We start from the raw sequence: 16,195 nt of genomic DNA, 5'->3' as shown, positions 1-16,195 counted from the left end.
TCTGGTTCGGACATATTTTGCCCCAGTCCGAGCTTTTCGGGCACATGTAAGTACTACTGCTTGTTGCCCGAAGTGTGCGGCCCCAGGAGCTTCTTTAGGCCATATGTTTTGGCTGTGTCCGGGCATACAGGCTTACTGGAAACGTGTTTGCTTGCATATTCAATCCATCTGGAACTGTACCTGGCAGCCTACAAACACATATTTATTTACATTGAAACTTACTTTGATGCCCATCCGTCCAGGTACTGCGGCGTTTGTCCAAAAGGCTATCTTCATGGGACTTAAAACTATTCTTCAATGCTGGCTGTCTTCGCACACTCCAACTGTTTCCCATTGGCGCACACAAATGATCCAGTTGGCAGGCTATGAACGTTTGTCCATTGCAGACATGAACTCTAAATCTGGTTCCTCATATTTATGTTGCTGGTTGCCCTTTTGTTCTACGTTAACACCGGTAGTACGCAGCAGATTGTTGAACTGACCTGAACCCAGTTGAGGCTGTTCCCATGGGAGGGTGGGTGGGAAAGTGGGGGAATGGGGGGTGGGGGTGGGAGGGTGGAATTTTTTGGGTTGTGGAGTTACTGCTTGGGTAACCTGTTTGATGGACCAATTGATCTTGTGTCTGTTCTGTATATGAAAACCTAATAAAAAAGATTTAAATATAAAAATCATTTATTCAAGGAGGGATATGATCTTTTCTGTTACAGCTCCTCATATTTGGAACTTGCTTCCTTTCAACATAAGAGAAGAAAAATTACTTAATAAGTTCAAAGGCCTACTAAAACGATGGCTGTTTAAGGATGCCTTTAACTGACCCATTCAAAATCATATGACCTCATTCTGGAACTTATTTGGACAAGGAACACTGTTAAGTAGAAATTAAGTGGGTAACGTTCCCTAACCTTTTGTCTCCTTTCCCACCCTCTTTCATTTATTTTGGAATTGTATTTAGAAACATAGAAACATAGAAGATGACGGCAGAAAAGGGCTACAGCCCATCAAGTTTGCCCACTCTGCTTACCCACCCCGTCTATGCCCTAATGACCCAATTTCCTTATCTTGACCCTCATAGGGATCCCACATGGGTATCCCATTTATTCTTAAAGTCTGGCACGCTGTCTGCCTTGATCACCTGCACTGGAAGCTTGTTCCAATGATCAACCACTCTCTCTGTGAAGAAATACTTTCTGGTGTCGCCATGAAATTTTCCGCCCCTGAGTTTGAGCGGGTGCCCTCTTGTGGCCGAGGGTCCCTTGAGAAAGAAAATATCATCTTCCACTTCGACACGTCCCGTGAGGTACTTAAATGTTTCGATCATGTCTCCCCTCTCCCTACGTTCCTCAAGAGTGTAGAGCTGCAATTTGTTCAGTCTCTCTTCGTACGAGAGACCCTTGAGCCCCGAGATCATCCTAGTGGCCGTCCGTTGAACCGATTCAATTCTGCACACATCTTTACTGTAATGTGGCCTCCAGAATTGCACACAGTACTCCAGATGAGGTCTCACCATGGCCCTGTACAACGGCATTATGACTTCAGGCTTTCGGCTGACGAAACTTCTATTGATACAACCCAATATCTGCCTTGCCTTAGATGAAGCCTTCTCCACTTGATTAGCAGTTTTCATGTCTGCACTGATGATTACTCCTAAATCTCGTTCTGCTGAAGTCCTAGTTAAAGTTTCTCCGTTCAAGAAGTACGTCCTGCATGGATTTCCGCTTCCGAGGTGCATGACCTTACATTTCTTAGCATTGAAGCCTAGCTGCCAGGTTGAGGACCAACTTTCCAATGTAAGCAGGTCCTGCGCCATATAATTCTGTAAACTGCATTCACTTACTATATTACATAGTTTGGCATCATCAGCGAATAGTGTTATTTTACCTTTGAAGCCCTTGAGTCAGATCCCCTATGAATATGTTGAAAATTTAATCCAATTTTTTCTTAGCCCTCTCCCCCTCAATTGCATTTTTTATCATAACTGTTTTTTTATGTCCTGTTTGTTCGATTTTTTTTCTATTTTTAATCTTTGTAAATCGCAGTGGATTTGGATATTGCGATCATATAAAATATTTTAAATAAACTTGAAACTTAAACAGTACCTAAATCATCGGCATCAAGAAACGTAGTGCATAGCGCATGTGAATCTTAAGTTAGGCACCGTTTATAGAAACAAGACTCTTTTCCTAGACAAATAATATACTTACCTGAGCTTCTTCACCTGGATCTCCAACAGTTTCCACAAGTCTGGAAAGAATGTCAGAAAGTGTTTCAGCAGAGAGAGGCTGTTTTAAAGCCCTAAAAATCTGAAAAGATCTCCCAGCATAATGGCGTGATGAACAAGAAAGTGCAGTTTGCAAAGCTATTTCACTAAGATGTTGCTCCAGCTGAAATCCTGTTGTGAAAACAAATAAAGATAATGTAAGTATAACTCAAATACAGTTCAAATAGAGATTTTGTATAAAACTGTCAAGCTATTATTGTATTTCATTCCATTTTATATAGGTACTTTTGCATTTCCAATAGTTTCTTTTACCCTGGTTTTTTCTGTAGTATTGTATTGTATTGTGTTTATTTATTATTTGCTTTATACAAAGCGAAACACAAGTGAATTCACATAATAAATACATAAACATACATAAAAGCATACATTAAACAATCTGAAGCAAGACAATATGACACAAGGCATATAGCTGTAGCCATAACCAATACTGAACACAATCAATCTCCCTGCCCCCAATCCATCACTCCTCTGTCAGCCATACTTTGATTGCTGTTGCTGCTATTTTTTTACAGCCAAGTTTTTGTTTTGCGGTTTTATTTGATACCTTATCCACCTGGTACCCTTGATGAAGGCATGTTCACCGAAACATGGACCGTGTCGGGTCCTTTGGTTTGGTTCAAGGTGGTAACATTAACCGCACTCATGATTTTGGTGTAATATATTTAGTCTGCATTTTTGTACATCTGACTGTAGTTTCTTTTGTTTTGTCTTGTGCTCTTTTCACTGCAAATTGTGTTGGGTTTCTCCCTTTTGTTGCTTGCTATTTTAGATTAACACAGTGGCTGAATGGGAAACAGAAGAAGATGCCTTTCGCTTTATCCATGGTGTGGCGTTAACAAAGAAATCATCACTCAGACTGTTATTTTTGCAAGACAAAAATTGGATTCGCAAAGAAGAATAAATAAAAAATTGTGTATCCTGATTGCCTGTCAGCAATTAAACCCATTCCTCATGACTCAGAGAATCCAGTTTCAATACATCCTTCCACATCTGCAGCACAATTTGCCGAAAGTTCAGATGAAGAATTTGCCTCTGCTGCTGTGGAGGAGTTGTATGAACCTGAAGTGGATGAAAAACAACCTCACCTACTAACTCAAGAAGATCTTAATGATCTGGTTAGAGACTTGTCACTGTCAAAGGAGAAAGCAGAATTGTTAGGTTCAAGGCTGAAGCAATGGAATCTTTTAAGCCAGGACACCAAAATATCTTTTTTTCCGTGATCGTCACACCATCTTGACTTCCTTTTACCAAATAGAAGGAAACATTTGTTTCTGTACTGATATTAATGGTCTCATGCGTGATTTGAGATATAAACATGTTTCTGATGAAAGGAGACTATTCATTGATTCAAGCAAAGCAAGCCTTAAAGAACTTTTACACAATGGAAACCAGAAGCCATCTGTTCCTGTTGATCATACAGTTGGGTTGAAGGAAATGTATGAGGCGATTATGCCACATGTCACAGGGATGCCCCTTTTCCTAGTGAGGAAGCCTTACCAGAGGAGGAATGTAAGATTAAAAACAACAAAAGTATTCCTAAGCCTGCTTGTCTAACCCCCAAAGCAGCACCCAGGAATATCCAAAAGCAAAGTCTTCCTGTAGTAAAACCTCCTCAAGCCATGCTCAAAACAACTAGGACTGGTTTAGCTTTTCCCAAACCAGCTGTAAAGAAACAGTCAGGGAAACTACATGTCCCAGCAGCCACGGGGCTAGTGAAGGAGAAAAGCAGGGCTGGAACATAGGCCACTCCCAATCCTGCCAAGACTGGTTTAGGCCAGATTAGAATAATAATAATAATAATAACTTTATTTTTCTATACCGCCATAATCTTGCGACTTCTAGGCGGTTCACAATGAAGATAAGCTGTACAATCAGCGAATAGAAATGAGAACATTCAGCGGTCAGTGAATTAGAAGGTGCCAAATGGTTAGGAGAAAGATGTACATAGGTTATTGAATAGAATTAACTTAATTTTCATATTACATTGAAAAACATCGGGCACCAGCGGGAAGCTGGGTACAATTGTGAGGAGGACATAATAGCAGACAGAGATTATGGGGTTCCTATTTAGAGGAATGAAGGAATTCGGGTGAGGTGAGGTAGCTTTGATCGTGTAGGGAAAATTCTGGCTAGGACATGAATTTCTTAAATAAGGCGGTTTTTAATTCTTTCCGAAAGACACTGTAGGTCAGTTTAGCTACATCAATGAGGTAGCCTAGCCAAGTTTGCAGTCTACCAGCTTGGAACTTGAATGTTCTGTCTCGGAAGGTTCGATATCTGCACCCTGTGATTTTCGGGTATGTAAAGAGGTTGCGGTTTCTGGTAGACCTAGTAGAGGAGTAGAATTCAAAGTGAGGTAGAAGGTAGTTGGGGGCCATTCCCCAGATTAGTTTGTAGCAGAAGCAGGAGAATTTGAATAAAATTCGAGCCTCAATTGGTAACCAATGCAACAGTTTGTAGAAGGGACTAACGTGATCACTTTTCTTTAGTCCGAATATTAAGCGGACGGCCGTGTTTTGAACTATTCTCAATTTTCTCACGTTTTTTTTAGGTATCCCCAAGTAAATAATGTTACAATAATCCAGGGTGGGTAGAATCAATGACTGTACCAGTAATCTGAAGGATAGAGGGTCGAAATATTTTTTTATGGTTTTCAGTTTCCAGAGTGTGAAGAAGCATTTTTTTGTCATCGTATTTATGTGGTGACTCCTAGTATTCTTATAGTTTGTAGTATTGGGTGGTCGTGACCATTTACATGAATTGTAGTTGTAGTGATTTTTTTTCCTTTGGGCTTGCCATGAAAATTTTTGTCTTTTCTGAGTTTAGTTTCAATTTAAAATTTATAGTCCATTGTTCAGCCTCAGAGAACAGGTTGCTCAAATTCATCTGCAGTGAGAGTTAATCAGCTCACTGCAGGGAAAAGAAAGACTGTAACTCTCACACACAAAGAGTTCCAGTAACCCAGAGCTACACTGCAAAGAAAGAGCAGCAGACTACAGTCACTGAGAGCCAGAAAAGCAGCAGTCTTCCTCATGGCAGGTAGAAACTGGTAACGAAGAGAATAATGATAGTGTTAATTCTGCTTCTATACAAGATATTGAAATGGCTAATAATGAAAATACCTATGATCTGGAAATAGAAGGTACTGATTTGAGCTGAAGGCTATTGATGATAAGGGGGCTGGAGGAAAAAGTAAAGTCTGCTTAAGATTATTGTAAAACTGAAGTTTTGTTATGAACTTAATTATAAGCCATAGGCAGCCATTTTGTTTGGGATCTGGGGAGGGGATCTTCCAAGCTAATCCATTGAGGGAAATTATTGGAGTAGATCCACCCTTGGGGAATTAAGCCTATAACCCCAAGGAGATTTTGCCTGGAAAAGAAAAGCTTTCATTTGGAATAAGGCTTTTGTATTTTTGGTTTGAACTGGAATTGTTTTTTGTTTGGTTTGTGTGTGTTGGAAAATAAGCACAGGAAGATACAAACCTGAAAACCACTTTTGAAGTTATGCTTATGGTGTTGGAACAATAAACTTTACCAAATAAATTACACCAGGGTTTTTGAACTCTTTATTGAAGCATTAACAGGTTACTAAACAACCTTGCAAACTGCTCAGCTGAGGTTAGTGTGCACTGGGTTAGGCCACTTGCTGGGTGCAGCTTGGCTGTGCCTGGTCACAATGGAGACACTTTTAAAACTCACACACTATGCATATCACCAGTGGAACCTCTGTGGTGATCTCAAAGTTGTTAATGTGCGGAAAACAAACTTATAGAGAAAATAGCTAACTTCTTCCACAAGACCTCATATACCCAAGGCACTACTTGAACTTCTTTTGTGCCCTTACTGGGGTGGTGCATTCATCATTGGTCTTTAAGGCATATGTTTGATTAGTAATAATTTTCAATTGCAGGCTGAGATATAAATAACTGTGTGTGATAAAGTGTAAAAGAAGAAACTTCTCTCCGATGGCTACCCAACCGTTTCACTATGCAGTTTCCTCAGGGGCTGTGCTACTTCAATCATGTGTATTTCTAACTACTCCACACAGCAGCCATCATTCTAATTTGCTTTTACAGATTTACGGATGATTCTTCTTACACCCTAAAGACTAATGATGAATGCACCACCCCAGTAAGGGCACGAAATAAGTTCAAGTAGTGCCTTGGGTGTATGAGGTCTTGTGGAAGAAGTTAGTTATATTCTTTATAAATTTGTTTTCTGCACATTCTGAAGTTTTACTTTTCGCATTTGGATCTCAAAGTTGTGTCACTCTTTCTGGGTCTACAACTGGGGTACACCAAATACATGTGCTTCTTGTGTCTTTGGAATAGATATGATGATGCCAACCACTACAGGAGAAACAATGGCCAATGGTCTGATGTTATAAGAGTTTAACCTTGGTGGAAATGATGAAGCTTGCTCCCTATTGGATGATAAGAACATAAGAATTGCCATACTGGGACAGACCAAAGGTTTTCAAGGCCTACATTTCCGGTGCCTATCTGTGACGAGAATCACGACTACAGAGGCACCTACCAACGTCTTTAAGGGTACTTCTGGCGCTAACTATGCTTATTTTACCCTTAGGCACCTTTGCAGTCACAGTTCTGACACCATTTGTTGAAGTGCCTTCTTTTTCTAAATGACATTTTAATTGTTTTTAAATGACACAATCAATTATCACACTGATTAAAGGCAATTAAATCAATTAAGTTAGGCAGCGGTAGGGTGGCTACTACTGCCGAACTTTTGGAGGCTGTTGTAGAATCCGGCCCTATAAGACTAATTTAAACACCAACCAGTGGGCTGTATAGATGCAAGCAAACTGCAATCATTCACATTTATAAACCCTTTCAGCATCCACTCTACTAATTAAAATGTCCTTTAAGCTGCCAGAATTACTGCTCATATTTGAAACAGCTGAAGATATTTTAAATTAACATGATATTAAATGTACTTATTCAGTTATTACAAAGGCTGTCTATATATAATACATGCTTAATACTTGAAAGTACCTGTTCTTGACAGCTTAAATACTGTTACAACGTGCTTTAGGAATGCAGTTAGCTGGTCTGCACTCTTAATGCTGGGATTCTTGGCAGAAACATCTTCATGGTTCCAAAGTGGTCCTCGTTTCCTAGAGATAACAAATGATAGCTGTAATAGAAATCCCCTCACTATGTCTCAAACAAAAACACAAGTCTCATCTCAAAGATGATACAAAATGAATAAATAACTTTGGGGTCCTTCTACTGAGGTAAAAAGTGGCCTTAGCATACTCCTTATTTATTTATTTATTTGGCCTTTTTCATATGCTGAAGCCACTTTTCCAGCTAGAAATGGCCAATTTTAAAATTTCCTGAATTAATGGCCACACACTAATTTCTGTTGAAAAGAATCCTAAAGGAATGAATTAGCCAATATGCAGTGTTGGAACATTAACTAAAGTTACATTACATTAGTGATTTCTATTTCACCGTTACCTTGCGGTTCTGTCCGCATCAGGGACAATATTAACTAAAGTGGAGAAAAAAGTCCCTTAGAGAGAATAGCAGCTATATAATGGCATCAATGTCGATTCTTCAAGGCTGCCATTATACAGCTGCTATTCTCTCTGATGAGGCTTTTTTCTCCACTTTAGTTAATGTTGCAACACTGCATATTGGCTAATTCATTCATGTAGGATTCTTTCAACAGTTATTTTATTGGGTTTCATGATTTTTGTTCTGTTGGAATCTCCTTTTGGAAAAGCACAGTTACTTACTGTAACAGGTGTTATCCAGGGACAGCAAGCAGATATTCTCACATCTGGGTGACGTCATCCATGGAGCCCTGATGCGGACAGCCTCGCAAGCAGACTTGCTTGTAAAACTTAGAAAGTTTGCGACAGCTGCACCACGCATGTGCGAGTGCCTTCCTGCCCAACATAAGGCATGCTTCCTCAGCATCTCCTCAGGTCAGATAGCTAGCTAAGAAGCCAACCAGGGGAGGTGGGTGGGTCGTGAGAATATCTGCCTGCTGTCTCTGGATAACATCTGTTATGGTAAGTAACTGTGTTTTATCCCAGGACAAGCAGGTAGCATATTCGCACATGTGGGTGACCTCCAAGCTAACCAGAATGGGATGGTGGGAGTGTTGGCAATTTAGGAGAATACATTTTGTAAAACTATCTAGCCAAAATGGCCATCCTGTCTGGAAAAGAAATCCAGATAATAATGAGAGGTGAAAGTATCAACCAAGGACCAAGTGGCAGCTTTGCAGATTTCCTCAATAGGAGTAGATCTAAGGAAAGCTATTGATGCCGCCATGGCTCTGACTTTATGAGCTGTGACTCGACTCTGTAGGTGCAGTCCAGCCTGAGCATAGCAGAAAGGGATGCAACCAGCTAACCAGTTGGAGATGATGTGCTTGGAAATCGGATGTCCCAACTTGTTTGGATCGAAGGAAACAAAAAGTTGAGGAGCAGATCTGTGTGGCTTAGTCTTTTGCAAATAGAAAGCTAAAGCATGCTTACAGTCTAGAGTATGAAGAGCTGCTTTTCTAGGATGAGAATGAGGCTTTGGAAAAAACGCTCAGAGTACAATGGATTGAGTGAGATGAAATTCTGAAACCACTTTAGGTAAGAATTTAGGATGAATACAGAGGACCACTTTATCATGATGGAATACTGTGAAAGGTGGGTCCGCTACTAAAACTTGTAGCTCACTGACTCTTGGAGCAGACGTGAGAGCAATGAGAAAAACCACTTTCCAAGTGAGATATTTGAGATGAGCCGAAGCCATTGGTTCAAAAGGAGGCTTCATCAACTGAGCAAGAACAACATTGAGATCCCAAACCACTGGAGGCAGGTTTGAGAGGTGGTTTGATATTGAAAAGTCTTTTCGTAAATCTGGAAACCACAGGATGAGCAGATAGGGGGTTTCCCTTTGATAGGCTGATGAAAAGCAGCAATTGCACTGAGATGGACTTGAATGGATTTGGATTTGAGGCCTGATTGAGATAAATGCAACAGGTAATCCAAAACTGAAGACAAGGAGGTAGATTGAGGGTCCTTGTGGTGAATGGTGCACCAAGCAGAAAATCTAGTCCATTTCTGGTTGTAACATTGCCTAGTGGTAGGCTTTTTAGAAGTTTCTAAAATGTCCTTTACAGACTGAAAAAACTGTAGAGTGGCAGTTATGTTGAAAGGTACCAAGCTTTCAGGTGTAGAGACTGCAGGTTGGGATGAAGTAGAGACCCCTGACTCTGTGTAAGCAGAGACAGAAAAATTGGTAGAAGTAGTGGCTCCCTGCTGCTGAGTTGAAGTAGAAGGGAGAACCATGGTTGTCTGGGCTACTGAGGAGCTATCAGAATCATGGTAGCATGGTCATGTTTGAGTTTGACAAGTGTCTTGAGAATGAGAGGAAATGGAGGAAATGCATACTGATTCGTCCATTCCAGAAGAAAAGCATCTGCCTCGAAGCGGTAAGGAGAGTAAATCCTGGAGCAGAATTGAGGCAGTTTGTTGCTGTGGGGAGATGCAAAGAGATCTCTCTGTGGAGTCTCCCAATGAGAAAAAATGTGATGGAGAGGTGAGGAATTGAGTGTCCATTTGTGAGATTGCAGAAGACTACTCAATTTGTCCGCCAGTTTTTCTTGCCTTGAATGTAGACCACTTTCAGAAAGGATTGCCCAATTCCAAACCTTCTGAGCTTCCTGGCAAAGAGGGAGAGATCCTGTGCCTCCCTGCTTGTTGACCTAGTACATGGTGACTTGGTTGTCTGTATGAATAAGGACTATTTGATCGTGAAGATGCTGAAAAGCTTTGAGAGCATTGAAGATTGCTCTGAGTTCCAACAGATTGACGCAACACTGACGATCCGTGCTGGACCAATGGCCACGAGTACGGAGACTATCAAGATGAGCCCCCCAAGCGTAGGTCAAGGAATCTGTCGTGAGGACCTTCTGATGAGGGGGCATTTGAAACAGTAAACCTCTAGAGAGATTGGAAGAGAGCATCCACCAGTGGAGAGACTGTCTCAACAAAGGACTCATTGTAATGTGCTGAGAAAATGGGTCAAAAGCCTGCACCCACTGAGATGCCAGGGTCCACTGAGGAATTCTGAGGTGAAGTCTGGCAAAAGGAGTCACGTGAACGGTAGAAGTCATGTGACCTAGGAGAACCATCATGTGTCTTGCTGAAATTGAAGGTAGGGAAGACACGTTGAGGCAAAGTTGAATGAGAGCATCCTGACGTTGTTGAGGAAGAAATGCTCTGAGTTGCACAGTGTCCAATACAGCTCCAATGAACTGTAGAGTCTGAGAGGGCTTAGCTGGGACTTGGGAAAGTTGATTTCAATCCCAAACTTTGGAGGAACCACGTAGTCTGTTGGGTCACTATAATAATCCCCTGAGATATTGAATCTTTGATGAGACAATCATCCAGATACGGGAAAACCTGCAGACCATGGTTTCGAAGAGCTGCTGCTACCACCAACAGGCACTTGGTGAAACTCTGGGAGACGATGCCAGGCTGAAGGGTAGTGCACTGTATTGAAAGTGATGATTTCCTACCCGAAATCTGAGGAACTTGCGAGAGGCTGGATGAATGGGAATGTGAGTATAAGCCTCTTTGAGATCCAGAGAGCATAACCAATCGTTCTGATCTAGAAGGGGATACAAGGATGCCAGAGACAGCATGCAGAATTTTTCTCTGACAAGAAATTTGTTGAGTGCTCTGAGATCCAAAATAGATCGCAGATCGCCTGTCGTCTTCAGAACTAGGAAGTAACAGGAGTAAAACCCTCTGCTCTGCTGTTTCAAAGGAACTTCCTTGATGGCACAGAGATGAAGCAGAGCCTGAGCTTCCTGAAGAAAAAGGGTGGTCTGCGAGGGGTTGGAAGGATACTCTCTTGGAGGCAGATCTGGAGGAATCTGGATGAAATGAAGAGAGTAACCTTCCTTGATGAAAGGACCAGAGGTCTGAAGTAATGAGTTCCCATCTTTGGTAAAAATGATGGAGACGACCCCCAATGGGAAGGGGAAAGGACAGAGGCAGAACGATGGAGGTGACACTCTGTATTAGATGGTCAAAGAGACTGAGAAGCCTTGGGTGCAGCAGGAGTCTGAGGTTTCTGCTGCCTTTGCTGTTGCTGCTGTTGTTTCTTAGTGGGAGCCCTTGAATAAGGAGCCACCCGCTGAGGAAAACGCCTCTGGTAGGATGGAAGAGGCCTGGAACCCTTAGAAGCAGCAGGTTTAGGCTTAGGCCTGAGGATGGAAGCAAATAATTTCTCATGTTCTGACAAACGTTTGGTGGCTGCCTCGATAGAATCATCGAACTCAGCCTTGGCAAGGAATGTTAGCCAGACGGTCTTGAAGATTGGGGGTCCATGTCTATAGTGCGAAGCCAGGCAAGCCAGCGCATCGCCACCGAGAAAGCAGTGACCCTTGAGGAAAGTTCAAATGCATCCTACGAGGATTGAAGAAGATGCATGCAGAGTTGAGATAGAGTGTTGCACAGCTGTTTAAATTCTGGAAGTTGATGCTGTGGAATATATTTGACAAAATCAAGCATGGTGTTGACCAATTGCTTGAGATAAGAAGTGAAGACAAAATTATAATTCAAAACTCTGGTTGCCATAAGAGAATTTTGGTACAAGCGGCTAAACTTGTCCATAGTCCTGCCCTCTCTTCCAGGAGGGACAGTAGCATAAACTTTGGCAGGATTGGTTCTTTTTAAAGAAGACTCCACGAGAAGGGACTGATGTGATAATTGAGACTTTTCAAAGCCCTTACAGTGGACCATCCAGTAGCGAGATTCCAACTTCGCTGGCACAGCAGGAATGGAATATGGTGTCTCCAGATTTTGTTTGATGGTTTGAGAAAGATGTCAATTAATGGGTAATTTGGGGCGTGGCTTGGAGCACACAAAATGGTCGCATAGCAACAGAGCTCCCTGAACTCAGACAACTAAAGGAAAGGAAACAGCTGCTAAGAATCGCTCACCTGCGCTATAAAAACAAAAAATAACTTCTGAAATGGCTACCACAAGGCAAGGCAAATCGGAGAAGCCGTGCACTTCCGGTGTATCGGCAAAAAGATCTAAAGTGACTCCGGTGTCGCCGTCGAGTGTCCCGATCCCGTTGGAAACAGAGGAATTCTCAGATAAAGCAGATATAATGGCAGAGCTATTTAAAATTAAATTAATGCTGACAGACAATGCTGGCAAAATTTCGGAGGTAAAGGAGGAGGTGCTGGGTCTGAGGCAGGAGATCCAGACTGGCAGGCAGAGGATGTCTGTGATTGAGGAGAGAATTGAACTGCTGGAAACTGTCACACAAAAGTGTGACAGTGAAAGACAAAATGTAGAAAGCTTGAAAAATCAGCTGATAGATTTGGAGAATCGGGGGAAAAGGAAGAACATCAGAGTGCTTGGACTGGCTGAAAATCTTGAAGGGGGAGACACTGTACAGTTTTTAGAGAACTTACTACCTAAACTGTTACAGTTAAACTCCAAGTGGCCGTTGGAAATAGAACGGGCACATAGAATCCCTTCAAAAAAACCAGTGAATCAGAATGGCCCCAGACCCTTGATTTTTAAAGTTTTGAGATACCAGCAAGCTTTAGAAATCCTGAAAGTAGCAAAAGCGAACAAAAATTTAAATTATAAAGGGTCTAAATTGTTATTGGTTCCAGACTTTGCAAAACATACTGCAAACATCAGAAAGCAGTTTCTTATGCTGAGGCAGCAGTTGAAAGAAAAAGGTTACATGTATGGATTGTACTATCCATCTACAATGCGAATATCTACTGGAAATAAGTCCTGGTATTTTCAAGACCCTGCAAAACTTAAAGAATTTCTATCACAAGAGGAACCGATGTCTACATAAAGGAAAATTGATTAAAGGAAAAAGAGAAAATGGAGAAGACTCATTTTGAAGAGAAGAAAAGAGGGGGAAAAAAAAATGAAGACAGAAGGAAAAAAAAAAAAAAAGAAGTGGATTGATAATGGTTCAAGTTATTTTTACTGCATTTTATTGCAGATGAAGAGCTTTTGACTAATTTTTCAATATTGTGAATTTACTGATACATTTTTAATTTAACAAGAAATTAATTATCTATGAGAGATATTATAAATATAATATATATATTTACCTAACTACTAATTACTAACCATCCTGAATAACAATAATTGATTAATATGAGGAAATAAATATAGGATATTACATATTTCAAAAGGGATTATTAATAAAATAGGAAATAATTTTAGACTTTTATTAATAAATATGAAAATATATATTTTATTCAAATATTTATTTATATTGAATATATTATGATTGATTTTTAAATGAGAATGTTATAAATAAATTGGTTAGATGCTAATATTAGTAATATATTAACGCTATGAATGAATATATTTAAATTAACAATGAATATTTAATATACATGGAATTATAGTTAAAATTGAAAATGTTTACAAAATATTAAGATAGGATATATATTACTTTGAAAGGAAGATATATTTATAATTTATATGAATTAATTAAGTATGATTCTTAATATAATGATATATTTTACCTAGATACTAATTGATATAAATACAAAAATTATTAAATAAAGGGTTAAGTCTGGGAATTAGTTTTTTTAAAGAAGAGATAATTACTAAGGAGATAAAGATTTTTAAGATACTATTATTTATATGAATAACTTATATGAATGAAAATTTATTTGAATAGTTATATTTGAATTTATTATAGATAATTTTATGTTATTTGCTACAATGAAATATTAATATTAATGATAATAATTAATTGAATGATTGAATATGTATGGATAGAAATAATGAAATATTAAATATGTGGGGGAAAAAAGAATAGTTGAATTTTTGAGAGATATTAATTCAATATGGAGGGATATTAGTTGTCTGGGGGAGGGGGTTTAGGGTCTGCTATACCAATGTGTGTTCCAGATCAGACAATGATTATGGGGGGGAGGGAGCATAGAGAGAGGGAGGGGGGTTCACAGTAATAATATATTGATGAGGATTGAAAATGGGATAAATGTAAAATTTGAATTTTTCTTTTATAATCTTATTTTAGGGGGGGAAGGGATGGGGGAATTGGATGAATGGGCAAAAAAGTGGCAAATGAGTTTTAACGTAGAGAAATGCAAGGTCATGCATGTAGGGAAAAAGAACCCGATGTTCAACTACAAAATGGGGGGAACACTGCTAGGGGTGAGTAACCTGGAAAGGGACCTGGGGGTGATGGTCGACTCATCACTGAAACCATCGGTGCAATGTGCGACAGCCTCAAGGAAAGCAAACAGAATGCTGGGCATCATCAAAAAGGGTATCACGACCCGGACGAAGGAAGTCATCATGCCGCTGTATCGTGCAATGGTGCGCCCGCACCTGGAGTACTGTGTTCAATACTGGTCGCCGTACCTCAAGAAGGACATGGCGGTACTCGAGGGAGTGCAGACAAGGGCTACTAAGCTGATAAAAGGTATGGAAAATTTTCCATACGCTGACAGGTTAAAAATGCTGGGGATGTTCTCCCTGGAGAAGAGGAGACTTAGAGGGGACATGATAGAAACCTTCAAAATCCTTAGGGGCATAGAGAGAGTAAATAAGGACAGATTCTTCAAACTGAGAGGAGCCACAAGCACTAGGGGTCACTCGGAGAAATTGAAAGGGGATAGGTTTAGAACAAATGCTAGAAAATTATTTTTTACACAGAGGGTGGTGGACACTTGGAACGCGCTTCCGGAGGAAGTGATAGGCCAGAACTCTGTACAAGGATTCAAGAAGGGTTTGGATAGGTTCCTGGAGGATAAGGGGATAGAGGGGTACAGATAGAACTTGAGGTAGGTTATAGAAGTGGTCAGAAACCACTTCACAGGTCGCAGACCTGATGGGCCGCCGCGGGAGCGGACCGCTGGGCGAGATGGACCTCGGTCTGACCCAGTGGAGGCAATTTCTTATGTTCTTATATTTACTTAATGTGCTGAGGTCTGGTCATCTTTTTTATTTTAGAAATATTTGCCAAAATTTAATTATAAAATAAATGGATATAAAAATTTATTCTATTAACGTCAATGGTTTAAATCATCCTATTAAGAGAAAGAAAGTACTAACGTTCCTTAAAAAGCAAAATGCGGACATATATTTTATTCAAGAGTCGCACCTTTCTGATATTGAATCTAAAAAGTTATCTGGGGGATGGATTTCTAAATGCTTCTTTGCACCTGCAATGGGGAAAAAAGCTGGGGTTGCTGTCCTGATAAATAGGAAGTGCAATGCTGATTTCAAATTAATAAACTATGATCCTTTAGGAAGATGGGTGCATATCAAAATGGTTCTGGGAAATACAACCCTGGATTTATTAAATTTATATGCTCCTAATTCGAATCAAATGGAGTTTTTCAAACAAGTTCAACAATTACTGTTATCACTGGCTACTTCTAATTTAATCGTAGCAGGGGATTTCAATGCTGTAATGGATCCAATTTTGGATAAGAGACCAAGTAGAATTATGAAATCGTTAGGTTTAGATAATTTGGTTCAATCTTGTAATTTAGTTGATATATGGCGTATTCTTCATTTTAATGATCAGGAATTCTCTTTTTGTTCTCAGGTCCATAAATCTTTCTCACGAATTGATTATATATTCGTGTCTAATAATATAGCGCAGCGAGTGATGAATGCAGTTATTGATCCCATTATAATTTCAGACCATGCTGGTGTGTGGATTGACTTTATGAATAATGATATAGTACATTTCGATCCAATTTGGAGATTTGATAATGCTTTACTTGCGGACTCGAACTTTCTGGAAGATTTTAAATTAAAGATGAATGAATTTTTTCAAATAAATAATTCGGACAATATTAATGCTGAGATTTTGTGGGACACATTTAAAGCAACAATAAGAGG

General features: G+C 39.9%; 1 protein-coding gene across 8 annotated transcripts in view; it reads right to left on the bottom strand.

Annotated features, from left to right (window-relative positions):
* Nucleotides 1–16,195, bottom strand: part of FRYL (FRY like transcription coactivator) — a 768,252-nt gene that overhangs the window by 179,194 nt on the left and 572,863 nt on the right. For all 8 annotated transcript variants that reach the window (XM_033945802.1, XM_033945793.1, XM_033945809.1 and 5 more), the window contains 2 exons: nt 7,296–7,417; nt 2,202–2,389 (listed from right to left, as the gene is read on the bottom strand). In XM_033945802.1, coding sequence (XP_033801693.1) covers nt 2,202–2,389; nt 7,296–7,417 — 310 coding nt within the window. The remainder of the gene's footprint in view (nt 1–2,201; nt 2,390–7,295; nt 7,418–16,195) is intronic.

Source organism: Geotrypetes seraphini, chromosome 1 (assembly GCF_902459505.1).
Source record: "Geotrypetes seraphini chromosome 1, aGeoSer1.1, whole genome shotgun sequence".
NCBI classification, from domain to species: Eukaryota; Metazoa; Chordata; class Amphibia; order Gymnophiona; family Dermophiidae; genus Geotrypetes; species Geotrypetes seraphini.
The sequence above is the reverse complement of the archived record's forward strand: the minus strand, read 5'-3'. Positions and strand labels throughout refer to the sequence as shown.